The sequence below is a fragment of the Biomphalaria glabrata genome, chromosome 1, assembly GCF_947242115.1.
Source record: "Biomphalaria glabrata chromosome 1, xgBioGlab47.1, whole genome shotgun sequence".
Classification (NCBI taxonomy): Eukaryota; Metazoa; Mollusca; class Gastropoda; family Planorbidae; genus Biomphalaria; species Biomphalaria glabrata.
The window spans coordinates 61664056-61687273 of record NC_074711.1 but is presented as its reverse complement, the minus strand read 5'-3'; the positions used below and the strand labels follow the sequence as shown (position 1 = coordinate 61687273).

The 23218-nt window shown below is 36.4% G+C and overlaps 1 protein-coding gene across 3 annotated transcripts in view; it reads left to right on the top strand.

Annotated features, from left to right (window-relative positions):
* The first annotated feature begins 266 nt into the window (after positions 1-266).
* The window catches only part of LOC106072202 (kelch-like protein 10), a 26092-nt gene continuing 3140 nt past the window's right edge, over positions 267-23218 (top strand). For 2 of the 3 annotated variants that reach the window (XM_056006110.1, XM_056006119.1), the window contains exons 1-11: positions 267-550; positions 2759-2908; positions 3876-4037; positions 4870-5046; positions 5610-5780; positions 6127-6273; positions 7399-7504; positions 9093-9240; positions 9980-10149; positions 13377-13648; positions 19713-19804. In XM_056006110.1, the coding sequence (XP_055862085.1) occupies positions 464-550; positions 2759-2908; positions 3876-4037; positions 4870-5046; positions 5610-5780; positions 6127-6273; positions 7399-7504; positions 9093-9240; positions 9980-10149; positions 13377-13648; positions 19713-19804 (1682 nt within the window). In that variant the 5' untranslated portion in view covers positions 267-463. The remainder of the gene's footprint in view (positions 551-2758; positions 2909-3875; positions 4038-4869; positions 5047-5609; positions 5781-6126; positions 6274-7398; positions 7505-9092; positions 9241-9979; positions 10150-13376; positions 13649-19712; positions 19805-23218) is intronic. The other variant, XM_056006124.1, reaches the window with a different exon arrangement.

The window sequence follows — 23218 nt, the reverse complement described above, 5'->3', positions numbered from 1 at the left end:
CGGACAATGATTATGCCTACGCTGGTTGCGTATCTACGGGGAAAACTGCATTCCTCACTAATCTTCGGACTCGAAGACAAGTCTTGTTACATAACAATATATTTTTATATGAATAATTAGGTAATTATAATCATTTTTGCGAATTCTATAGGCATGTGGTCTATTGACCTGTCAACATTCGCACCTCCTCGATGCACACTCGAATAGTTGCATCTGGGAACACGGAAATAGGTGTATCGAACGCACGGTTGACGTCATCATTCTAGCTGTACAAATCTCAAAACTAAGAGAGCCGTGCTCCATAGCACGCGCCACCTCGCTCTCTTCATAACATATCATTATTTCCAGCAAATTACCATCGCTGCTGGAATCAAGAAACAAACAAACAAATAAAGAAACCTTTTTTTTTTAGGCCGAGGCCCGTCCCTCCAGGGAACGAACCACCCCTGGCGGACCTTTCACTATGTCCGCCGTCGATGCGCGGCTGGACGACTCTGTGTCCGAAGATTCAGCGATGTCCACATCGCTGAAATCGGACTTTAGTTCTCAGGTAGCCATGTTAGTAATGTTTAGTTCTCAGATAGCCTACTAGATCTAGATCCTAGATCTAGATAAAAATTTTAAAATGTAAACTTTGTATTTAGGCCTACTCTAAATCTAGATGATATCTAATACTATATAAGTCTACTTTGAACAAAATATTTAGTGCTTCTGTAGACATAGAACCTTGATCTAAATCAATTTCTTTCATTTTTTGTATATTGTAGTTAGATATGCATTAGATGTAGGCCTATATCTTCCTTTGTGCTTAGACGAATAGATATGCCATCTTGATTTGTAATCTAGTCGAGACCTAGATTTGTTTCATTTAACTCTAGATAAAATCTATAAGCATATTTAACACTATATTTAGAGTCAAGTACTTAAACATGATATGTTGATCTAGAATCTAGATTAATTTCTTTTAACTGGCTGCTAAATCGTGTGGTCTGCGCTCTGGATTGTCGTCATGTTGGTCACGACAGGCCAGGTTTTGAACCCTGCTCGCTACCACCCCAACCATCTTGCAGGCTAGGGTGTTATCTTCAAATCTGTCGGAACATAGGTATTAAATAAATGGCTTCACTTACTTGATATGTTAAAGGCTAAGACAAGAAAAACAGACTGTAGAAACACATTGTGTTAGCTTAGATTAGGTACAATACATTACCTAAAAACAAAAAAGCAACAATCGTTGTACATATATTTAAAAAGAAAGACGTCGCCCTAACTAAATCAAATAATATAAAACTTATAGTCTGATCTTTTCATATATTTACAGTATACTTAAAAATGAGAAAATAACAAAACTTTATAAATATATAAACAGAAAATAAAAAGATTTTGCTTTGAAATAAATATTTTAAAAAATACTGCTTAACACTTTATTTTAATATAAAGCTTGTACTCCAAGCACATATTTATTTGCAGCCACCAAATATGTTAGGCCTTTCTCTTGCTGGCATGTAACATCCTGAGGTCTCTCTTTCTCTTGCAGGCATGTAACATCCTCAGGTCTCTCTCTTGCTGGCATGTAACAACATCAGGTCTCTCTTTTGTATGCATGTAACATCATCTGGTCTCTCTTTTGTATGCATGTAACATCATCTGGTCTCTCTTTTGTATGCATGTAACATCATCAGGTCTCTCTTTTGTATGCCTGTAACATCATCAGGTCTCTATTTTGTATGCATGTAACATCATCTGGTCTCTCTTTTGTATGCATGTAACATCCTCAGGTCTCTCTTTTGTATGCATGTAACATCATCTGGTCTCTCTTGCAGGCATGTAACATCCACAGGCCTTTCTCTTGCAGGCACATAATATCCTCAGGTCTCTCTTTTGCAGGCATGTAACATCCTCAGGTCTCTCTTTTGTATGCATGTAACATCATCTGATCTCTCTTTTGTATGCATGCATGCATTGTATGCATGTAACATCATCTGGTCTCTCTTGCAGTCATGTAACATCATCTGGTCTCTCTTGCAGGCATGTAACATCCACAGGCCTTTCTCTTGCAGGCACATAACATCCTCAGGTCTCTCTCTTACTGGCATGTAACATCCTCAGGTCTCTCTTTTGTATGCATGTAACATCATCTGGTCTCTCTTTTGTATGCATGTAACATCCTCAGGTCTCTCTTTTGTATGCATGTAACATCATCTGATCTCTCTTTTGTATGCATGTAACATCATCTGGTCTCTCTTGCAGTCATGTAACATCATCTGGTCTCTCTTTCAGGCATGTAACATCCACAGGCCTTTCTCTTGCAGGCACATAACATCCTCAGGTCTCTCTCTTACAGGCATGTAACATCATCTTGTCTCTTTTCTGTATGCATTTAACATCCTCAGGTCTCTCTTTTGCAGGCATGTAACATCCTCAGGTCTCTCTCTTGCAGGCATGTAACATCCTTAGGTCTCTCTCTTGCAGGCATGTAACATCCTCAGGTCTCTCTTTTGTATGCATGTAACATCATCTGGTCTCTCTTTCAGGCATGTAACATCCCCAGGCCTTTCTCTTGCAGGCATATAATTTCCTCAGGTCTCTCTTTCGCCGGCATGTAACATCCCCATGCCTTTCTCTTGCGGGCATGTAACAGCCTCAGGTCTCTCTCTTGCAGGCATGTAACATCCTCAGGTCTCTCTCTTGCAGGCATGTAACATCCTCAGGTCTCTCTCTTGCAGGCATGTAACATCTTCAGGTCTCTCTCTTGCAGGCCTGTAACATCCTCGCTGAGCTCAGAGAACACGGTGAGCTCTGCGATGCTATCATCAGAGTCGGTGACGTGATCTTCCCCATTCATCGGAACATTCTATCAGCCTGTAGCAGCTTCTTCCGCGCCCTGTTCACCAGCCAGGTAGGTGAGGTATGTATAACACTTGACCTTGATTTGATGGGATTTATCTGACCTGAGAGAAACGTAAGTAGTGATTAGCTTTTTCTTTTCAGATGATGGGGTCAAGGGTCGCTTGATAGTCTTAGCATTTCATCTTTGTATACTAGTATAGTAATTACATTGTTGTTTTTTTAAAAGCTAACGTAAGCTTTTGGTTACTATATCATCTAAATGTCTTTTTCTTTTCTTGATTCTAAGTGACGCTCCATTTCTTTTCTAGTTCAAGTAGCTAGTATGGTTTTCTAAAAGCTCCATTGTATGTCTATGTATATGGACTTGAACTGGACAAGAAAAGAACTGGACCTACTTATTTTCATTGAAACAAAGACTATGTATAACAATGGAAGAATAACAATGTCATCAACTGTCATAAAATTTATTTGAAATACTTAAAATGTTATCGGATATAAGATTCATTATTTTCCTATTTTCAGATTGTATTAACTTTAAAATTTAAAACAAATTGGTCAAACATTTTTATTGAAGCTACTTTATATGAAAGTATTTTGTCTTCCCCAACACTGTGTCGGCACCTCACGTTCAGCTTGGTAGTCCGTGGGGGGGGGGGGGGAACTGCGGTGAGGGCGACATCGTTCCGACCTAAGCTAAATAAGCTAATGCCCAGTCTTTCAACTTATTTCTATGAGATCATATGAGATGATTCAAAGTCTCATGAAAGAAGCCATAAGAAATAGGAAAAGTATAACTAGAGTATTAAAGTATAACTATAGTATTAAAGTATAACTATAGTATTAACTCGTTGTTTTTAAAAATGGGAGAACTTTGAAAGTATATATCTACAATCCCGAACATAAGTTTGTACTTTTTTTAAAAAAAAAAGGATGTATATTTGATTTCCGTACTATGGATTATTTACAAATAGGAAGAGTACCTAAAGTTTAATTCACACATTTTCTTCTTTTTTTATTTTCAAAAGAATCCAACCAATAAGCATGAAATAACACTAACCCATGTGACCAGTGACGTCATGTCGGTAATCATCGACTACGCCTACACCCGGCATGCCAAAGTAACGGCTGCTAACGTGGAACAGTTACTGCCCGCGGCAGACCAGTTTCACTTCATGGGGCTTGTCAAGGTAACCTTGAGATCAGCAGAGCAGACGTTTTTTTTGTTTTCAAGTTTATTTAAAAGTAGTGAGAGAAACGTGTAATGTTTTACACGATTAAATTAAAAAGTAAAGGTACCCCCTTCAGACCTCGCGATACACAAAGGCAGATGATGTTAAGATCTTTCTGAGGCCAACAATTAAGGGGGTGTCATATGACCAACATAACGCCCAGATGTATGCCAGGTACCCATTAGCTTGGTTGGAGGCAGGGGCTTCCTAAAATCCCTACATTCAAAATACCAGTCAATGTATGTACAGTGCTGAGCCTCTGAGGCTTCATTACACACTGCTGACAGGAGTTTGAAGGGTTGGGACAGGACAGCAAAACGATATGATCTCTGGCTCTCGGAAGATAGTTTGACAGTTTGAGAATCATTGTTTTATGTAGCTGCAGGAGAAAGTATTGAAGCTACAAGATGGATGCCTCTCAACATTCTCTGTGTGTTGTCCTCTAAGTATCTGCAGTTCACATTTAGGTAGATACAATAGTAACACATTTTCTTGGACAGGCTTTTAAATATGGTCGTTTTACAAAGAAATACAATCAAGTTTAAAGATAGCGTTTTATTTTAGTTTTTTTTTTAAACTTTTGTATGCAGTTTTACTTTATACTTTCATAAACTAAAGCATTCAATATTTATGTGAATTGCAGTCTGTCTATTGTTTAATTCCTCCAGACTGGGATTTTCAATTTATAGTTGGCATCTGCTTAGGCCACATTGAAGCTATTGATATACACATTTTTAAGACTGTGCAATGCTAGTTTTGTATAAATCTGAAAACACTTGACTATTTGCAGGCCTGCTGTGATTTTCTGATCACCGAACTCTGTGCCAGCAACTGTATTGGAATTCGCAAGTTTGCTCAGACCTACTTCTGTAGCCATTTAGAACAAGAGGCTTTAAAGTACATCCTGGTGAACTTTACAGCTGTCTACACAACTAGTAATGAATTTCTTCAACTGGACATTGATGAAGTAATAAACTCAAGATTTCAGAAATATGTTTAGGAGAACAAAAACAACAACAAACTTTAAGTTTAGAAACGTTCAATGTGCTTGTAGGTCTAAATGCATGGACTCTTTTTTTTGTATTTGACTCTTAAAATTAAATCTTTCGAAAGATCTTTTGGACGATCGTGCTTTGAACTATGTTCTAAAAGAGTGTATCTTTATTTTGTTTATTTTTTGAACATTTTACCAACAACTTTAATAAGGCCTGTTTACAAATATATCAAAACAAAATGTTCTTCTTCAATGTTTTGTTTATAACTCCTGTAAATCTATTTTCCCATATATATATATATATATATATATATATATATATATATATATATATAGAGAGATATATATATATATATATATATATATATATATATATAGAGAGAGAGAGAGAGAGAGAGAGAGAGAAAGATGATCACATTTTAAAAAATTCCCTCTATGAAAAACTTATTCCTGCCATAGGAAGCTGCCAAGGCTGCCATTTTTTCGAAGACGACATTAATTACGCCTTTCCTCAAGTTGACCTTGATATTTCTTAGGTGTGTGAGCTGTTGCAGTCTGAACACTTGAATGTCCGGACAGAGGAGTTGGTCTTTGATGCTCTGTGTCGCTGGATAGACTACAGCCCGGAAAGAAGAAAGCGGCATATTGGACGATTACTTCGCACTATCCGACTGGGTCTTCTGACAACCAGCTTCTTCGTAGAGAAAGTCAGTATTTTAAATCTACTGAAAAAGCTTAAGTCAATTATTCTGTAACATAAGTAGACCAAACAATCCATTGGGAAACTGTTAATGTGTCCGCGACTCAGGAGATGAATCCGTATAATAGGTTGAAATGTAATAACTTAGTTTAAAGATACACAGTTATTAAAACTGCAACATTAATTATATTAAGAATACTGTTTAGATTCGCTTCGCAAGAGTTATCTTTGAGGGAGTTGTATCACAAGTTACACGATTTTCTGTTTAAAGAAATGCTTTCTTACTAAAAAGTTTATTCAATGCATAGGGACAAGGCTTATTGGTTCTAATGAATAATTTGATTCTAACACAGGTCAAACCCCATGAATATGTCCGAGACAGTGAGCAGTGCAGACCGATCATCATAGAGACTCTAAGATTTCTGTACGAGCTGGACATGGATGACCGCCGTGAAGTGGACATGAGCAATCCGATAGCCCGCCCAAGAATCCCATATGAAGTAATGGTTCGCAGTGCTCGTTGCCTTTTGTGTGTTTTTTGTTGTTGTTGTTTTGTTGTTGTTGTTTTGTTGTTGTTGTTTTGTTCCACGTCTTATACATATTAAAACAACATTTTTGGAGAGAGACAGAGAGAAGATACACATAAACGGAAGGGCCCCATTAGATATCATAAGCTTTTGTTCAGCATCGCCAATACAGATTTGTCCAGGGCGTTAAAACGCATATTTTCAATATTCATGTCATAGATTTTAAAAAGCTATTATTTTTGTGGTCACGTTTAACAGTTCAACAGTAACACCGCTCAGTAATCGCGATCTATTCCTTACAACAATGAGCCTGGGGCCATCAAGAAACATTTTATCCTCGTTTACCACTTCCCCCAAAAGAAAATTGACATGTTAAACTGAACAGGACGTCTAGAAATCATCAATACATTTTTTTTGGCCAGTGGACGTGACATACACTTATCAACATTATTGGTGGCTTCATTGTGCGCTGTGGGTATATATTTAAGGGTCACGGATCGAAAATGGCCCGTTGTTCCTAGTTGAGACATCACCGACTGTAATCTTTGGTATATATTTAATGGTCGTGTCCTTTCTAAAAAAAACAACACATTTTATTCCTATTTGGTCATGTCATTTCTTCTCAATTTGTTTTTCTAGCCATGCTACCAATTCGTACCAACTAAATGTCATCTAGCTGTTTAGTTCTGTATTTCTGTTTAGGTCATGTTTGTCATCTAGCTGTTTAGTTCTGTATTTCTGCTTAGGTCATGTTTGTCATCTAGCTGTTTAGTTCTGTATTTCTGCTTAGGTCATGTTTGTCATCTAGCTGTTTAGTTCTGTATTTCTGTTTAGGTCATGTTTGTGATCTAGCTGTTTAGTTCTGTATTTCTGTTTAGGTCATGTTTGTCATCTAGCTGTTTAGTTCTGTATTTCTGCTTAGGTCATGTTTGTCATCTAGCTGTTTAGTTCTGTATTTCTGCTTAGGTCATGTTTGTCATCTAGCTGTTTAGTTCTGTATTTCTGTTTAGGTCATGTTTGTGATCTAGCTGTTTAGTTCTGTATTTCTGTTTAGGTCATGTTTGTCATCTAGCTATTTAGTTCTGTATTTCTGCTTAGGTCATGTTTGTCATCGGCGGATGGAGCGGAGGAGCCCCCACAAATATGGTAGAGACGTATGACACAAGGGCTGACCGCTGGGTTGTCTGCCCCGTAGCCGATACTGGTATGACACATTTTCTTTAACAACGAGGTAGATATCAACACTATCCGCAGGGTGAACTAGTCGCATCTTTTCGAGTTCACTTACAGGACGTCAGCGTATTAAGAAATCTATTATACAGTTGACATCACGAGATCTCTTAAACTGTCAAACTGATTCGCATGAAATTTCATACACAGGTTCCTTTGATTTCCTAAACGCTTGCTAAGAATTGGTTTTGACAAGTTCGCAGCCTGACGACTGCTACTAACTATCTATCAAACCTTTGTATTTTATTTTCGGTATTTCCCCCAAAGGCCCAACTCTAGATATCAAGCATTTCAAAGAGAGCACGAAAATAGGGCTTTCCTTTTTCCATAAGTGAACTTTTTAAACCGATTACGTCACTTCCGCTTTCCTTAAGACGCCGATTAAATAAAATTTTTAAAAACTTATCCTTATAGCATAAAAAGATAGATCTAGATCTATTGTCATTTCGCTACATTCAAAAGGGGTAAAAAAAAAACACACACAACAAAACCTTATTGCTACTTTTATTTAGCTCAGACAACAATACCACAACTAATGTCGAGTTGAGAATGTAGCATTCGATTGGGGCCTTCGGAAAATCATTTTTTGACTAGGTCTGAAACATACTGAATAGCCGATCAATGGGAGGATGCTTAGAAAGTTTAAAAGTTGTTGTAATAAAAAAAATGGGTAGAAAAAATGGAAAATCGGTTGTCTGTGTGTGTCACTGTGTGTGTGTCACTGTGTATGTGTGTGTGTGGGGGGGGGAGTCGAGGTGGAAATATAGTTTGAATTGAGAAGCCGAAGTTAAGTCATAGACTGTACTAAGAACTAGTTTTTTGTTGTAGGCGGGTCGGGAGGGTGGGTAGATGGGTTCCCGATAAGTAAAAGTGATACTAGAATTAACGGGCCCAAAGTATTAGTGCGCGTACGTGTCGGGGTCGCATTATGAAGCGGGTCTTTCCAAATCAAGTAAAAAGTCTATGTCGAAGAAATTATGATGCGCAGGTCAAAATAAACAAAATGGGGGTTCCAGATAGCAAACAAGAGAGAGAGAGACAGAGAAGGAGAGGAGAGTAGACAGGGGCGGTGACATTTCATTGTAACAACTATTTTTATTCTTCTGCTACAAAAAAAGTATGTCAGGTTCATCGTTACAATTGATCCGCCATATTAAACACTCTAAATCCTGGGGAGAAACTCATCGGGCGTAGCTGGTGTTTACTGCTCTGTTCAAGTTGTGCGTTAGCACTCGATAAAAGGTTGGCTGAGGATTTGTAAGAGTTGTCGCTTCTATAAAACAATTTTACATTCATTCATACAATGCATCAATAACTATTGAATGTAAACGCTTAGATAGTGGATTATTTATATGTCTAATGTAAAAACTATTGAAAACTGTGTCCATGTGATGCATCCTGATACACAACGTTGGCCTATATAAATATATCCCTTTCATTAATGTCTCAGAAGAAAACTTCCAGACCTAAGTTGGAGACTCTATTAAAAAAGAAAACATTTTGTTATGTGAGCATCAACGAGGAGGTTTTCAAATTGAAATAGTTTTCTCTACATGTATTAGGACCAAGAGCTTACCATGGAATGATCACAATGGGCCACACCATTTATGTTATTGGCGGATTTGATGGTGTGGAATATTTCAACAGCTGCAGAACTTTTGACCCTGTGAATAAAGCTTGGTCAGAGGCGCCACCTATGAACTGTAAAAGGTAAACATCACACTGAGTAATAAGACTATCCACTAAATTACCCATGTAAGTTGTGACAAAAACAATAGGGGGGTACACAGGTTGTGAACTGATATTGTACAGATTTAGTTCTAAAACAGTGCCGTTCTAACAAATACAGAGAGTTCTATTCAATGGCGTAAGGGGAGAACTGACCTTTCATCAATTCTCTGACACCAAAACTGTATCTCCTGTTGAAATGTTTCCCAAGAAAAAAATGGAAGGTCATTTGTGCATTTGCTTTTAATTCTGAAATACTCCCCTTACAAAAGATACATGTTAACAACTGAATGTAAATGTTGCTTTAGTGTATTAGTTATGCACTGCACCTAATGCAAGTTTCATTTGTTCCACGTATTTATATGTAAAGAAAACACGTCGCATTACTATTAAAAGATTTCTATTTTTAAAATCTCATTTTATTTTTTTTTTAATTACATTTTCTTATCGAAATGTTTATAAGTATTGATCGAAGGCTGCCTAGAGTTTTACTCAATAACAAAAAAAACACACAATAATATGCCATTCAATATGATTGTCTCATTACTTTGTCATTCCTGTTCTCGTATACTGTAACACTAACCAACATTTTCGATAACTGTTAGTATTTTTTAAGGAATCATCTTGTAATACTATTTCTAAATGCATATCATTAAATTTGAATCAGAAACTTTTTGAACAGGAAAGTTAATTGCCTTATTCAGACCTCTGTCTTCCCCAGGTGCTACGTGAGTGTGGCTCTGCTGGACGGCTACATCTACGCCATGGGAGGCTTCGATGGACACGTCCGGCAAAACTCCGTAGAGAGGTTCAACAAGGAGACCAACCAGTGGAGTCTTATCAGACCCATGCACCACCAGAGAAGTGACGCCTCTGCGACTACATTGAACGGTATGCAAAAGTTACTTTTATCTTGAGAGAAACAAATTCGTGTATAGTATTAATTGAAAGATAGACTGCAATACCTAGTGCTAATATAGTACCTAGTGCTAATATAGTACCTAGTGCTAATATAGTACCTAGTGCTAATATTTTATTTCATGACAAGATAAACGAACAAAATACTTAAAAAAAAACAACAAAGCTTATAGGAAGTGTAATTGTATCAATTAGTTTGGATCAGTCATGGAATTAAATTTGTAAATGATCTAAATTAGTTTTCTAGACCAACAACAATAATTCTGTGCGATTAGAAATATTTTTACCAATTGTTTTTCTTGCTTCTAGCTTTCTCACTACGCTGCTCTCACTTATCTGGACCAGTTGGGAAAATGGAAGGGGGGGGGGAGTAAGAAAGGGAGATAAGGGGGGAATGTTTTCCGTATTCGATTTTTAAAAGCATGTATATACATATGTCTCCATGTGAAGCCTATTTTCATGTTTGTCGCGCTGTGTAACTTGTATATGCTTGAGTGTGTTATGTGTACATGTCTCTATGTGAAGCCTATTTTCATGTTTGTCGCGCTGTGTAACTTGTATATGCTTGAGTGTGTTATGTGTACATGTCTCCATGTGAAGCCTATTTTCATGTTTGTCGCGCTGTGTAACTTGTATATGCTTGAGTGTGTTATGTGTACATGTCTCTATGTGAAGCCTATTTTCATGTTTGTCGCGCTGTGTAACTTGTATATGCTTGAGTGTGTTATGTGTACATGTCTCTATGTGAAGCCTATTTTCATGTTTGTCGCGCTGTGTAACTTGTATATGCTTGAGTGTGTTATGTGTACATGTCTCCATGTGAAGCCTATTTTCATGTTTGTCGCGCTGTGTAACTTGTATATGCTTGAGTGTGTTATGTGTACATGTCTCCATGTGAAGCCTATTTTCATGTTTGTCGCGCTGTGTAACTTGTATATGCTTGAGTGTGTTATGTGTACATGTCTCCATGTGAAGCCTATTTTCATGTTTGTCGCGCTGTGTAACTTGTATATGCTTGAGTGTGTTATGTGTACATGTCTCTATGTGAAGCCTATTTTCATGTTTGTCGCGCTGTGTAACTTGTATATGCTTGAGTGTGTTATGTGTACATGTCTCTATGTGAAGCCTATTTTCATGTTTGTCGCGCTGTGTAACTTGTATATGCTTGAGTGTGTTATGTGTACATGTCTCTATGTGAAGCCTATTTTCATGTTTGTCGCGCTGTGTAACTTGTATATGCTTGAGTGTGTTATGTGTACATGTCTCTATGTGAAGCCTATTTTCATGTTTGTCGCGCTGTGTAACTTGTATATGCTTGAGTGTGTTATGTGTACATGTCTCTATGTGAAGCCTATTTTCATGTTTGTCGCGCTGTGTAACTTGCATATGCTTGAGTGTGTTATGTGTACATGTCTCTATGTGAAGCCTATTTTCATGTTTGTCGCGCTGTGTAACTTGTATATGCTTGAGTGTGTTATGTGTACATGTCTCTATGTGAAGCCTATTTTCATGTTTGTCGCGCTGTGTAACTTGTATATGCTTGAGTGTGTTATGTGTACATGTCTCTATGTGAAGCCTATTTTCATGTTTGTCGCGCTGTGTAACTTGTATATGCTTGAGTGTGTTATGTGTACATGTCTCTATGTGAAGCCTATTTTCATGTTTGTCGCGCTGTGTAACTTGTATATGCTTGAGTGTGTTATGTGTACATGTCTCTATGTGAAGCCTATTTTCATGTTTGTCGCGCTGTGTAACTTGTATATGCTTGAGTGTGTTATGTGTACATGTCTCCATGTGAAGCCTATTTTCATGTTTGTCGCGCTGTGTAACTTGTATATGCTTGAGTGTGTTATGTGTACATGTCTCTATGTGAAGCCTATTTTCATGTTTGTCGCGCTGTGTAACTTGTATATGCTTGAGTGTGTTATGTGTACATGTCTCTATGTGAAGCCTATTTTCATGTTTGTCGCGCTGTGTAACTTGTATATGCTTGAGTGTGTTATGTGTACATGTCTCTATGTGAAGCCTATTTTCATGTTTGTCGCGCTGTGTAACTTGTATATGCTTGAGTGTGTTATGTGTACATGTCTCCATGTGAAGCCTATTTTCATGTTTGTCGCGCTGTGTAACTTGTATATGCTTGAGTGTGTTATGTGTACATGTCTCTATGTGAAGCCTATTTTCATGTTTGTCGCGCTGTGTAACTTGTATATGCTTGAGTGTGTTATGTGTACATGTCTCTATGTGAAGCCTATTTTCATGTTTGTCGCGCTGTGTAACTTGTATATGCTTGAGTGTGTTATGTGTACATGTCTCCATGTGAAGCCTATTTTCATGTTTGTCGCGCTGTGTAACTTGTATATGCTTGAGTGTGTTATGTGTACATGTCTCCATGTGAAGCCTATTTTCATGTTTGTCGCGCTGTGTAACTTGTATATGCTTGAGTGTGTTATGTGTACATGTCTCCATGTGAAGCCTATTTTCATGTTTGTCGCGCTGTGTAACTTGTATATGCTTGAGTGTGTTATGTGTACATGTCTCTATGTGAAGCCTATTTTCATGTTTGTCGCGCTGTGTAACTTGTATATGCTTGAGTGTGTTATGTGTACATGTCTCTATGTGAAGCCTATTTTCATGTTTGTCGCGCTGTGTAACTTGTATATGCTTGAGTGTGTTATGTGTACATGTCTCTATGTGAAGCCTATTTTCATGTTTGTCGCGCTGTGTAACTTGTATATGCTTGAGTGTGTTATGTGTACATGTCTCTATGTGAAGCCTATATTCATGTTTGTCGCGCTGTGTAACTTGTATATGCTTGAGTGTGTTATGTGTACATGTCTCTATGTGAAGCCTATTTTCATGTTTGTCGCGCTGTGTAACTTGTATATGCTTGAGTGTGTTATGTGTACATGTCTCTATGTGAAGCCTATTTTCATGTTTGTCGCGCTGTGTAACTTGTATATGCTTGAGTGTGTTATGTGTACATGTCTCTATGTGAAGCCTATATTCATGTATGTCGCGCTGTGTAACTTGTATATGCTTGAGTGTGTTATGTGTACATGTCTCTATGTGAAGCCCATATTCATCTATGTCGCTTTGTGTAACTTGTATATGCTTGAGTGTGTTATGTGTACATGTCTCTATGTGAAGCCTATATTCATCTATGTCGCTTTGTGTAACTTGTATATGCTATTGACCAGGAAAGGTGTACATATGCGGGGGCTTCAACGGTCAAGAATGTTTGAATACGGCTGAATACTTCAGTCCAGACACCGGCCAGTGGACGCTTATCAACAGTATGAACAACAGAAGAAGTGGGGTAGGGGTCATTGCTTACAACGAGTGTATCTACGCCCTGGGAGGGTTCAACGGGGTCACCCGTATGAACACTGGAGAGCGCTACTGCCCCAGGACACGTCAGTGGATGGACATTCCAGAAATGTACAGTCCCAGGAGTAACTTTGCGACCGAGGTAAGAGTAACGTAGTGGATGTTATAAGGATTGGTTTCATCGAAAGTTACCATGACCTGGTTGGACTTCATACTAACTTAAGTTTTAATAACTCCGATATAGTAGGTCATGAGAGTAACTTAACCCTGTCCCACCTCCTAGAAGGTCTGTTAAGGGAGACAGTCTGACAGAGCAAAGGAACATTTCCTTCAGTGGGCTTCCACTGCACGTTCTAGCGGACAAGCATTACAGGTCAAACGGTCAACAATTACAGTCTATTAGAAGAAAATCCTTTGGTGAATTAAGTTACTTAGTATATCTAGTGTTGATCGCCTGGAAGAACAAGACACGTCAACATGCTAATTAATGTTGTTGCCAGTTGCATAGAGTATTTTAGTAACTACAACTACAAGACTACATATCGTAAAATATTTTGTTGACCAATGGCTAGGACTTTTACTTCTACTATAAAAGCTTAAATGTACGTCCTTGTATATTAAGACACTGACTAAAACACGTTCTTGACATCCCAAGACACGTTCGTGACATCCCAAGACATGTTCGTGACATCCCAAAACATGTTCGTGACATCCCAAGACATCTTCGTGACATTCCAAGACATTTTCGTGGCATCCCAAGACATGTTCGTGAAATTCCAAGACATCTTCGTGACATCCCAAGACATCTTCGTGACATCCCAAGACATGTTCGTGACATCCAAAGACATGTTCGTGACATTTTTTCTTTCGATTGTCTGAGTCACTAGAAAACAAAATGAAGACATATTTAAATCTGGAACTCAAAACATGGAACTGTCGACAACTAACAAAGAAATATGACCATGGTAAATATAGGCGACAAAGAAATATGACCATGGTAAATATAGGCGACAAAGAAATATGACCATGGTAAATATAGGCGACAAAGAAATATGACCATGGTAAATATAGGCGACAAAGAAATATGACCATGGTAAATATAGGCGACAAAGAAATATGACCATGGTAAATATAGGCGACAAAGAAATATGACCATGGTAAATATAGGCGACAAAGAAATATGACCATGGTAAATATAGGCGACAAAGAAATATGACCATGGTAAATATAGGCGACAAAGAAATATGACCATGGTAAATATAGGCGACAAAGAAATATGACCATGGTAAATATAGGCGACAAAGAAATATGACCATGGTAAATATAGGCGACAAAGAAATATGACCATGGTAAATATAGGCGACAAAGAAATATGACCATGGTAAATATAGGCGACAAAGAAATATGACCATGGTAAATATAGGCGACAAAGAAATATGACCATGGTAAATATAGGCGACAAAGAAATATGACCATGGTAAATATAGGCGACAAAGAAATATGACCATGGTAAATAACAGTGACAATGAAATATGACCATGGTAAATAACAGTGACTAAAAAATATGACCATGGTAAATAACAGTGACTAAAAAATATGACCATTTTAAATAACAGTGACAAAGAAATATGACCATGGTAAATAACAGTGACAATGAAATATGACCATGGTAAATAACAGTGACAATGAAATATGACCATTTTAAATAACAGTGACAATGAAATATGACTATGGTAAATAACAGTGACAAAAGAAATATGACCATGGTAAATAACAGTGACAATGAAATATGACCATGGTAAATAACAGTGACAATGAAATATGACCATGGTAAATAACAGTGACAATGAAATATGACCATGGTAAATAACAGTGACAATGAAATATGACCATGGTAAATAACAGTGACTAAAAAATATGACCATTTTAAATAACAGTGACAAAGAAATATGACCATGGTAAATAACAGTGACAATGAAATATGACCATGGTAAATAACAGTGACAATGAAATATGACCATTTTAAATAACAGTGACAATGAAATATGACTATGGTAAATAACAGTGACAAAAGAAATATGACCATGGTAAATAACAGTGACAATGAAATATGACCATTTTAAATAACAGTGACAATGAAATATGACCATGGTAAATAACAGTGACAATGAAATATGACCATTTTAAATAACAGTGACAATGAAATATGACCATGGTAAAAAACTGTGACAATGAAATATGACCATTTTAAATAACAGTGACAATGAAATATGACCATGGTAAATAACAGTGACAATGAAATATGACTATGGTAAATAACAGTGACAAAAGAAATATGACCATGGTAAATAACAGTGACAATGAAATATGACCATGGTAAATAACAGTGACAATGAAATATGACCATGGTAAATAACAGTGACAATGAAATATGACCATGGTAAATAACAGTGACAATGAAATATGACCATGGTAAATAACAGTGACTAAAAAATATGACCATTTTAAATAACAGTGACAAAGAAATATGACCATGGTAAATAACAGTGACAATGAAATATGACCATGGTAAATAACAGTGACAATGAAATATGACCATTTTAAATAACAGTGACAATGAAATATGACTATGGTAAATAACAGTGACAAAAGAAATATGACCATGGTAAATAACAGTGACAATGAAATATGACCATTTTAAATAACAGTGACAATGAAATATGACCATGGTAAATAACAGTGACAATGAAATATGACCATTTTAAATAACAGTGACAATGAAATATGACCATGGTAAAAAACTGTGACAATGAAATATGACTATGGTAAATAACAGTGACAAAAGAAATATGACTATGGTAAATAACAGTGACAAAAATGATAAACTTGAGGAACTTGTGAGAGTTTCGGAGAACTAGTATGAAATACATTAACCCAGTGTCTTGATATATCTTTTTATTTGCATTAGTTTGTATGAATGATATCTGACACAAAAGAAAAAAGAAAATGTTATTGTGGAATTCAATAGTTATAGCCGTACGCTGTAACTGTAAATAAATAGAAAATAATACTAAAAAAAAATACAATAATATCTACTTATATAAACTTTTATCATAACGAGAATTTTAAACATTAATTTGTGAATTATTTTGTTTCTCGGAGAGACGCGCGAGACGAGAACGTGTAATGACCTTATTCTTACTTTTTCTGAAAAGAGTGAAGAAGTTCTGAAAATAAGTTCTTATGCCAAGGGACGCAACTGAAGCAATAGACTTAGGTCCGTTTTTTTATGCTTTGAAAATGTATTACAGATATTCATCCATGACGAAAAAAACAACAACAAACAAACATAAAAAGCTAAACCTTTTTTATGTCTCTGCTGTACAAAATAAAGTTAGTGTTGATAAACTACTTTCACACAGCAGCCGGCATGGATAAATAAAATATTTTTTTTTCACTTTTTATTTTTGCTGAATAGAAATATTCCAGCTATTCCGTTAGTAGCTCTAGGTATCTGTCAACAGTAAAGTATCATTTAGCATTCTTAACAATAATAACATTAACAAACATGTATCTAGTACAAGGACAGACATAACGACAGTTGGATATGGAAGGGCACTTGACACAGTGTGTGTCTAAACAGTTTCAAAGAATTTCACTAGATCCATATACGGAGGAATAAATGCATTGTGTACTGCGCGATTTATGATTCCTGTAATTTAATCGAGTAATAGAACTACATACAAACATCCATTATAATTTATAAATACAGAACTGAAAGACACACACACTTCGAAATGGCCAGAAATACGCAAGTACACGTCCTCAGTTCATATCTGTTTGTCAAGGCTAATAGGACCAAGAACTAACACAAGGATTAGGCTGTTACCTTCGAATTTGATGTTTCACAAGGATTAGGCTGTTACCTTCGAATTTGATGTTTCACAAGGATTAGGCTGTTACCTTCGAATTTGATGTTTCACAAGGATTAGGCTGTTACCTTCGAATTTGATGTTTCACAAGGATTAGGCTGTTACCTTCGAATTTGATGTTTCACAAGGATTAGGCTGTTACCTTCGAATTTGATGTTTCACAAGGATTAGGCTGTTACCTTCGAATTTGATGTTTCACAAGGATTAGGCTGTTACCTTCGAATTTGATGTTTCACAAGGATTAGGCTGTTACCTTCGAATTTGATGTTTCACAAGGAGCTATCTTAGTTAAAAAGCTGTCAAGATAAGGGACTTTACTAACAAAGACAAAGGAGCATAAATCTTGATATCAACATCTTTCGCTTTATAGAAAGTTAGAAACTAACATGTTTACCATAACTCTAAGAACAATATCCACACATCAGAACCATTGTACTATCCACAGTATATATCAACAATAGCCATCTTAATTAATTAGTCAGTCTTTTGTAAACCTTCTACTGGACGCAAGTATCTCATCATCGCCTCAACTCAATGTCACTCTTTTGGAATTCTTTACTGCTCTAAAGATGAACATGGTCGCCGCTGCCTATTTAGGCTACTTTGGGAAGTTGAGGGTTACACTAATTGTGTGTTTCCAGATGACACGTGACTGTTTTATGATGTTATTCTGAATCTAAGAATAATAAATGTCAACCGAAATTCTTCGTAAAAATTTTTGATTGAACTTTAGGATTCAGTATGACTTTCACTTTTATGTTTGTCTGTTACTGGCATTTTTTTTTTCTAAAATAAAAAAAAAAAGGTAAAGTACCCCTTTCAGAACTTGCGGTCTATAGGGAAGCTTTTGTTAAGGCCATCTATTTCTTTGGCCAACGTTTAACGAGCAGGGTGTCATGTGACAAGCGCAACGACCAACTGCCTTTACTTTTCCCTACTAAAGTCCCGTGATTCAAAATCCCAGTCTTCAACGAGATTGGAAGTAAGATTTAGTCGAAATTTTATCCAAAAGTATTTAACTATTACAGATGCTTAAATTATGCCAGGAAAACCAAAGAAGTATTTGTTATTCTTCTTATATAACTTGTATAAGATAAATATACGTATAAACTAATTCAGGACTATATTTAAACAATATTTTGTAGGAAATACTGGAACCTTTTAGCAGGGATATAGCCTTAGTAAAAAACAAAGGATATGGAGATATTTTTTGAGGGAGAATTTATACTTAAAGGGAAACAATCAACTTTAACATTAAAGACATTTTATTTATTTGGATTGTATCCCTTACATACACCTTAAATAAAATAAATGTATTGGTGGTGTTTATTTATGCACTTTACATGCACATATTAATACACATTTCTAAAAATACACAATAAGAAATTAGAATTAACAATTGTTATTTTATGCTGATATTTTAAAGCTAAATTGTCTGATTTCTCTAATGTTGTTTCTAAGCCACAACAGCACATCTGTATATCTGTGGGTACTTTGACTTTGATGTGTATCTAGTTCTCCTTCTCCCTTTTGCAAAGTTTATTTCTTATCAATAATTTCTGTTGATTATTTTGGTAGTTGTATCACTATCTAATAACACTCTTGTGACTATCTAATAATAATCTTGTGACTATCTAATAACACTGGTGTAACTATCTAATAACACTTGTATGACTATCAGACTATCTAATGACACTCGTGTAACTATCTAATAACACTCGTCTGACTATCTAGTAACACTCGTCTGACTATCTAGTAACACTCGTCTGACTATCTAGTAACACTCGTATGACTATCTAATAACACTCGTAAGACTATCAGACTATCTAATGACACTCGTATGACTATCTAATAACACTCGTAAGACTATCTGATAACACTCGTAAGACTATCAGACTATCTAATAACACTCGTATGACTATCTAATAACACTTGTAAGACTATCTAATAACACTCGTATGACTATCTAATAACACTTGTAAGACTATCAGACTATCTAATGACACTCGTTTGACTATCTAATAACACGTGTGTGACTATCTAATAACACTTGTGTGACTATCTAATAACACTTGTGTGACTATCTAATAACACTTGTGTGACTATCTAATAACACTTGTGTGACTATCTAATAACACTTGTGTTCTTAAAAAACCTAATTATACTACTGAAACCAATCCGTTACCCTAAAGACTGTGTGTGACATTCATAATCTAGTGTGAACTTAAGCTGGTGACCTTTATGCTTCCTATGAGTGACCTTTCCCTCCATTAGATCATTGACGACATGTTATTTGCTATTGGAGGTTTTAATGGCGTCACTACCATCTTCAATGTAGAATGTTACGACTCGAATGCTGACGAGTGGTGAGTAGCTAGACTAGACATTTTATTGCCTTGGTCAAGTGAACTATTCATGCAAGGTTGTTGAATTGCTTTGATTAAGTATATTTTTGGAGGCACCGTGGCTGGTAAAGTGCTTGGCTTCCGAACCGAGGGGATCTCGGCTTGAGATAAATGAAAGTGAACATGATGGCCCCAAATGAAATAGAAAAATAAAAAAAAATAAACAGCGAAAGAAATAAAATTAAGCCCTAAACCTAGGGTACTCCAACAATATCATTGAAGACAAGTTTCGTCATTTCTTCTCTAAAAATATATAGTCCCCCACCAATCGAAGGCCCTAGGCGGTTGCCTAGAATGCCTGTGTCTAAGGCCGGCCCTGGTCCCGGATTAAAATCCTGGTGAAGAGTGAGATTTTTAGTCCACCCTTAGACCAGGTACTTTACTTTTAAGTCAATGTCCATTCAATATAAATAAAGCAAAGACAAACCTAAACTATTTTGTATCTTCGTGATAAATCATTCTAGTACCAACCTAACTCATATCAGTATTGAATGAATCCACCTGCTCAACTATCCCAGTGCTATTCTATCCCATGGTTTAAATGCTCCTGTCTGTTCCATGACAGTGAACGAAAATATTGTCCATGTTTAAGTGTGTTTATAAGAAACCTTGACACTCAAACAGCAATTGGATGAAGTTAAATTAGAAAACTAAAAAAAAATATCTTATATTAAATGTAATTGTATCAATTAGTTTGGATCTGTCATGTAATTAAATTTGTAATAGATCTAGACTAACAATGATAAATCTGTTATTATAAATATATTTAGCAATTATTTTTGTTTAGAGCACTTCATGTTTTTAGCTTTCTCACTACGCTATGATCCTATCACTTTCTCACTACGCTATGATCCTATCACTTTCTCACTACGCTATGATCCTATCACTTTCTCACTACGCTATGATCCTATCACTTTCTCACTACGCTATGATCCTATCACTTTCTCACTACGCTATGATCCTATCACTTTCTCACTACGCTATGATCCTATCACTTTCTCAATACGCTATGATCCTATCACTTTCTCACTACGCTATGATCCTATCACTTTCTCACTACGCTATGATCCTATCACTTTCTCACTACGCTATGATCCTATCACTTTCTCACTACGCTATGATCCTATCACTTTCTCACTACGCTATGATCCTATCACTTTCTCACTACGCTATGATCCTATCACTTTCTCACTACGCTATGATCCTATCACTTTCTCACTACGCTATGATCCTATCACTTTCTCACTACGCTATGATCCTATCACTTTCTCACTACGCTATGATCCTATCACTTTCTCACTACGCTATGATCCTATCACTTTCTCACTACGCTATGATCCTATCACTTTCTCACTACGCTATGATCCTATCACTTTCTCACTACGCTATGATCCTATCACTTTCTCACTACGCTATGATCCTATCACTTTCTCACTACGCTATGATCCTATCACTTTCTCACTACGCTATGATCCTATCACTTTCTCACTACGCTATGATCCTATCACTTTCTCACTACGCTATGATCCTATCACTTTCTCACTACGCTATGATCCTATCACTTTCTCACTACGCTATGATCCTATCACTTTCTCACTACGCTATGATCCTATCACTTTCTCACTACGCTATGATCCTATCACTTGTCTGGACCAGTTGTGAAAATGGGGTGGGAGAGAATGAACGGGGGTATCTCTGTAAATGTATCGGTGATTGCTCTTTAAATATATTTGATAAAAGGAAAAGTTGTACGAGCGGAATTCGAATTCGAGGGCTCACACCTTCAATATACTAACCACAAGCGAAATGCTTATGAAAATAGAAGGTTTATCTATGGTTAGTTTCAAACTTTTAAGCGACAACCTACAATTCTCTACACAAAGTATAAAGGGGATTAATTCAAATTATACCACATCTGTCAAGTACAATGTCTTTCCTTTGTTCAATGTCAAACAAAATAATTAATTAGCTTTAAATACTTAACTAATTGTAAATTTTTTGTTCTTCTTATTTTGTCAGTTACGAGAAATAATTGTACAAAATTTCAACTTGATCCGAGATTTGTGTGCTGGAGAAATAGCGTGCACAGACTTTTACCAGACAGACAGACAGACAGAGTGAATTGAATTGATATGAAGCTTTGAAATAAAATAAAAGTTGACCATTATTTTATTTGAATCACACTAGTTCAGTAGCAGGATTCTGTTGGTCCTGTATTTTTCAATCCTTAATTTGTTTTTTTCACGCTCCTTAAGAAAGAAACATTATCACTGCCTAGCCCAAATCTCCTGCAGGTCGGCAGGGCATGGGTTCAAACCCACAATAATTATAGCGGGTATTCTTAGCGACAGTTGACTGCTCTATAAATGAATGATTCATTGTTCTATGTTCTAATATTTCACTGTTTGAACTACCAAAGTTCTGCTGTTATTAGTACAAAATGTCCGTCTCTCAGCCAATTGACTTCATTGTTATACTGCTGGCCGACAGAAATGTTCTCGTCCCTTGGATTCTTAAATGGAGTATTCATCAAGAAATGAAAAGGTTTTAATTTTGTGGCCCCCGCACTGCAGAGAAAGACTCCGATTGCACAAAACAAAAACAAAATCCCAACGGTTGAACAAGTAAAATGCTTTGTTTTGAAATGTTGATTAAATGTGAAGGATTCAGTCAATAAAAAGTGAACAACTCAACAATTCAAAGCCAGAAGTAAAACAAAGGAACTATTTTAATTCCAACAATGGCTAGGTCGGTAAAAGATTTGTTCCATTCTCTGATCCATTTGAATCGCTCCATTGTTTCTCATTTCTAAATTGACATCATTAAAAAAAAAACGCTTTTAACCAAACACGCCATCTTTCAATAATAAAACACACATGGAATAAAGATGTTTGGCTTTTTTTGTTTTCCGTGAGCAGATATTTCTTCGCGCCTGTATCAGCTGTTCTGAAGTCACTTTGACCGTCAGAACATCTTGAGTTATCTAAGTGCCGATATAGTAGTCACAGGGTACTTTGGTTTCTTGACATCTTTGGTGTTTGCTCTACACGTTTGCATGTTCTACTTCTAATCCATGTTTGTTTTTTTTAGAATCATTATTAATGAAATTGTTTAGAAGCTTTTCATTACAAGGAAAACAATAATGAATGACGTCATTCCTGCCTTTTAGTATCTTGAAGTATCCACTTCCACGTTTTTTTAACGCAGAACTCCTGGAATGAAATGACTTTGTAAAGCTTTTTTATGATTTCATTGCCAAAAATTTGCTTCATTGTTGAATAAATACGTGAAGAGAGTTTATTCCTAATTTGAAGTCTGCACTGAAGTCCAGCTTTAAATGTGCACCAGGCTTCAGCTGGGGAAATTCAAAATCCA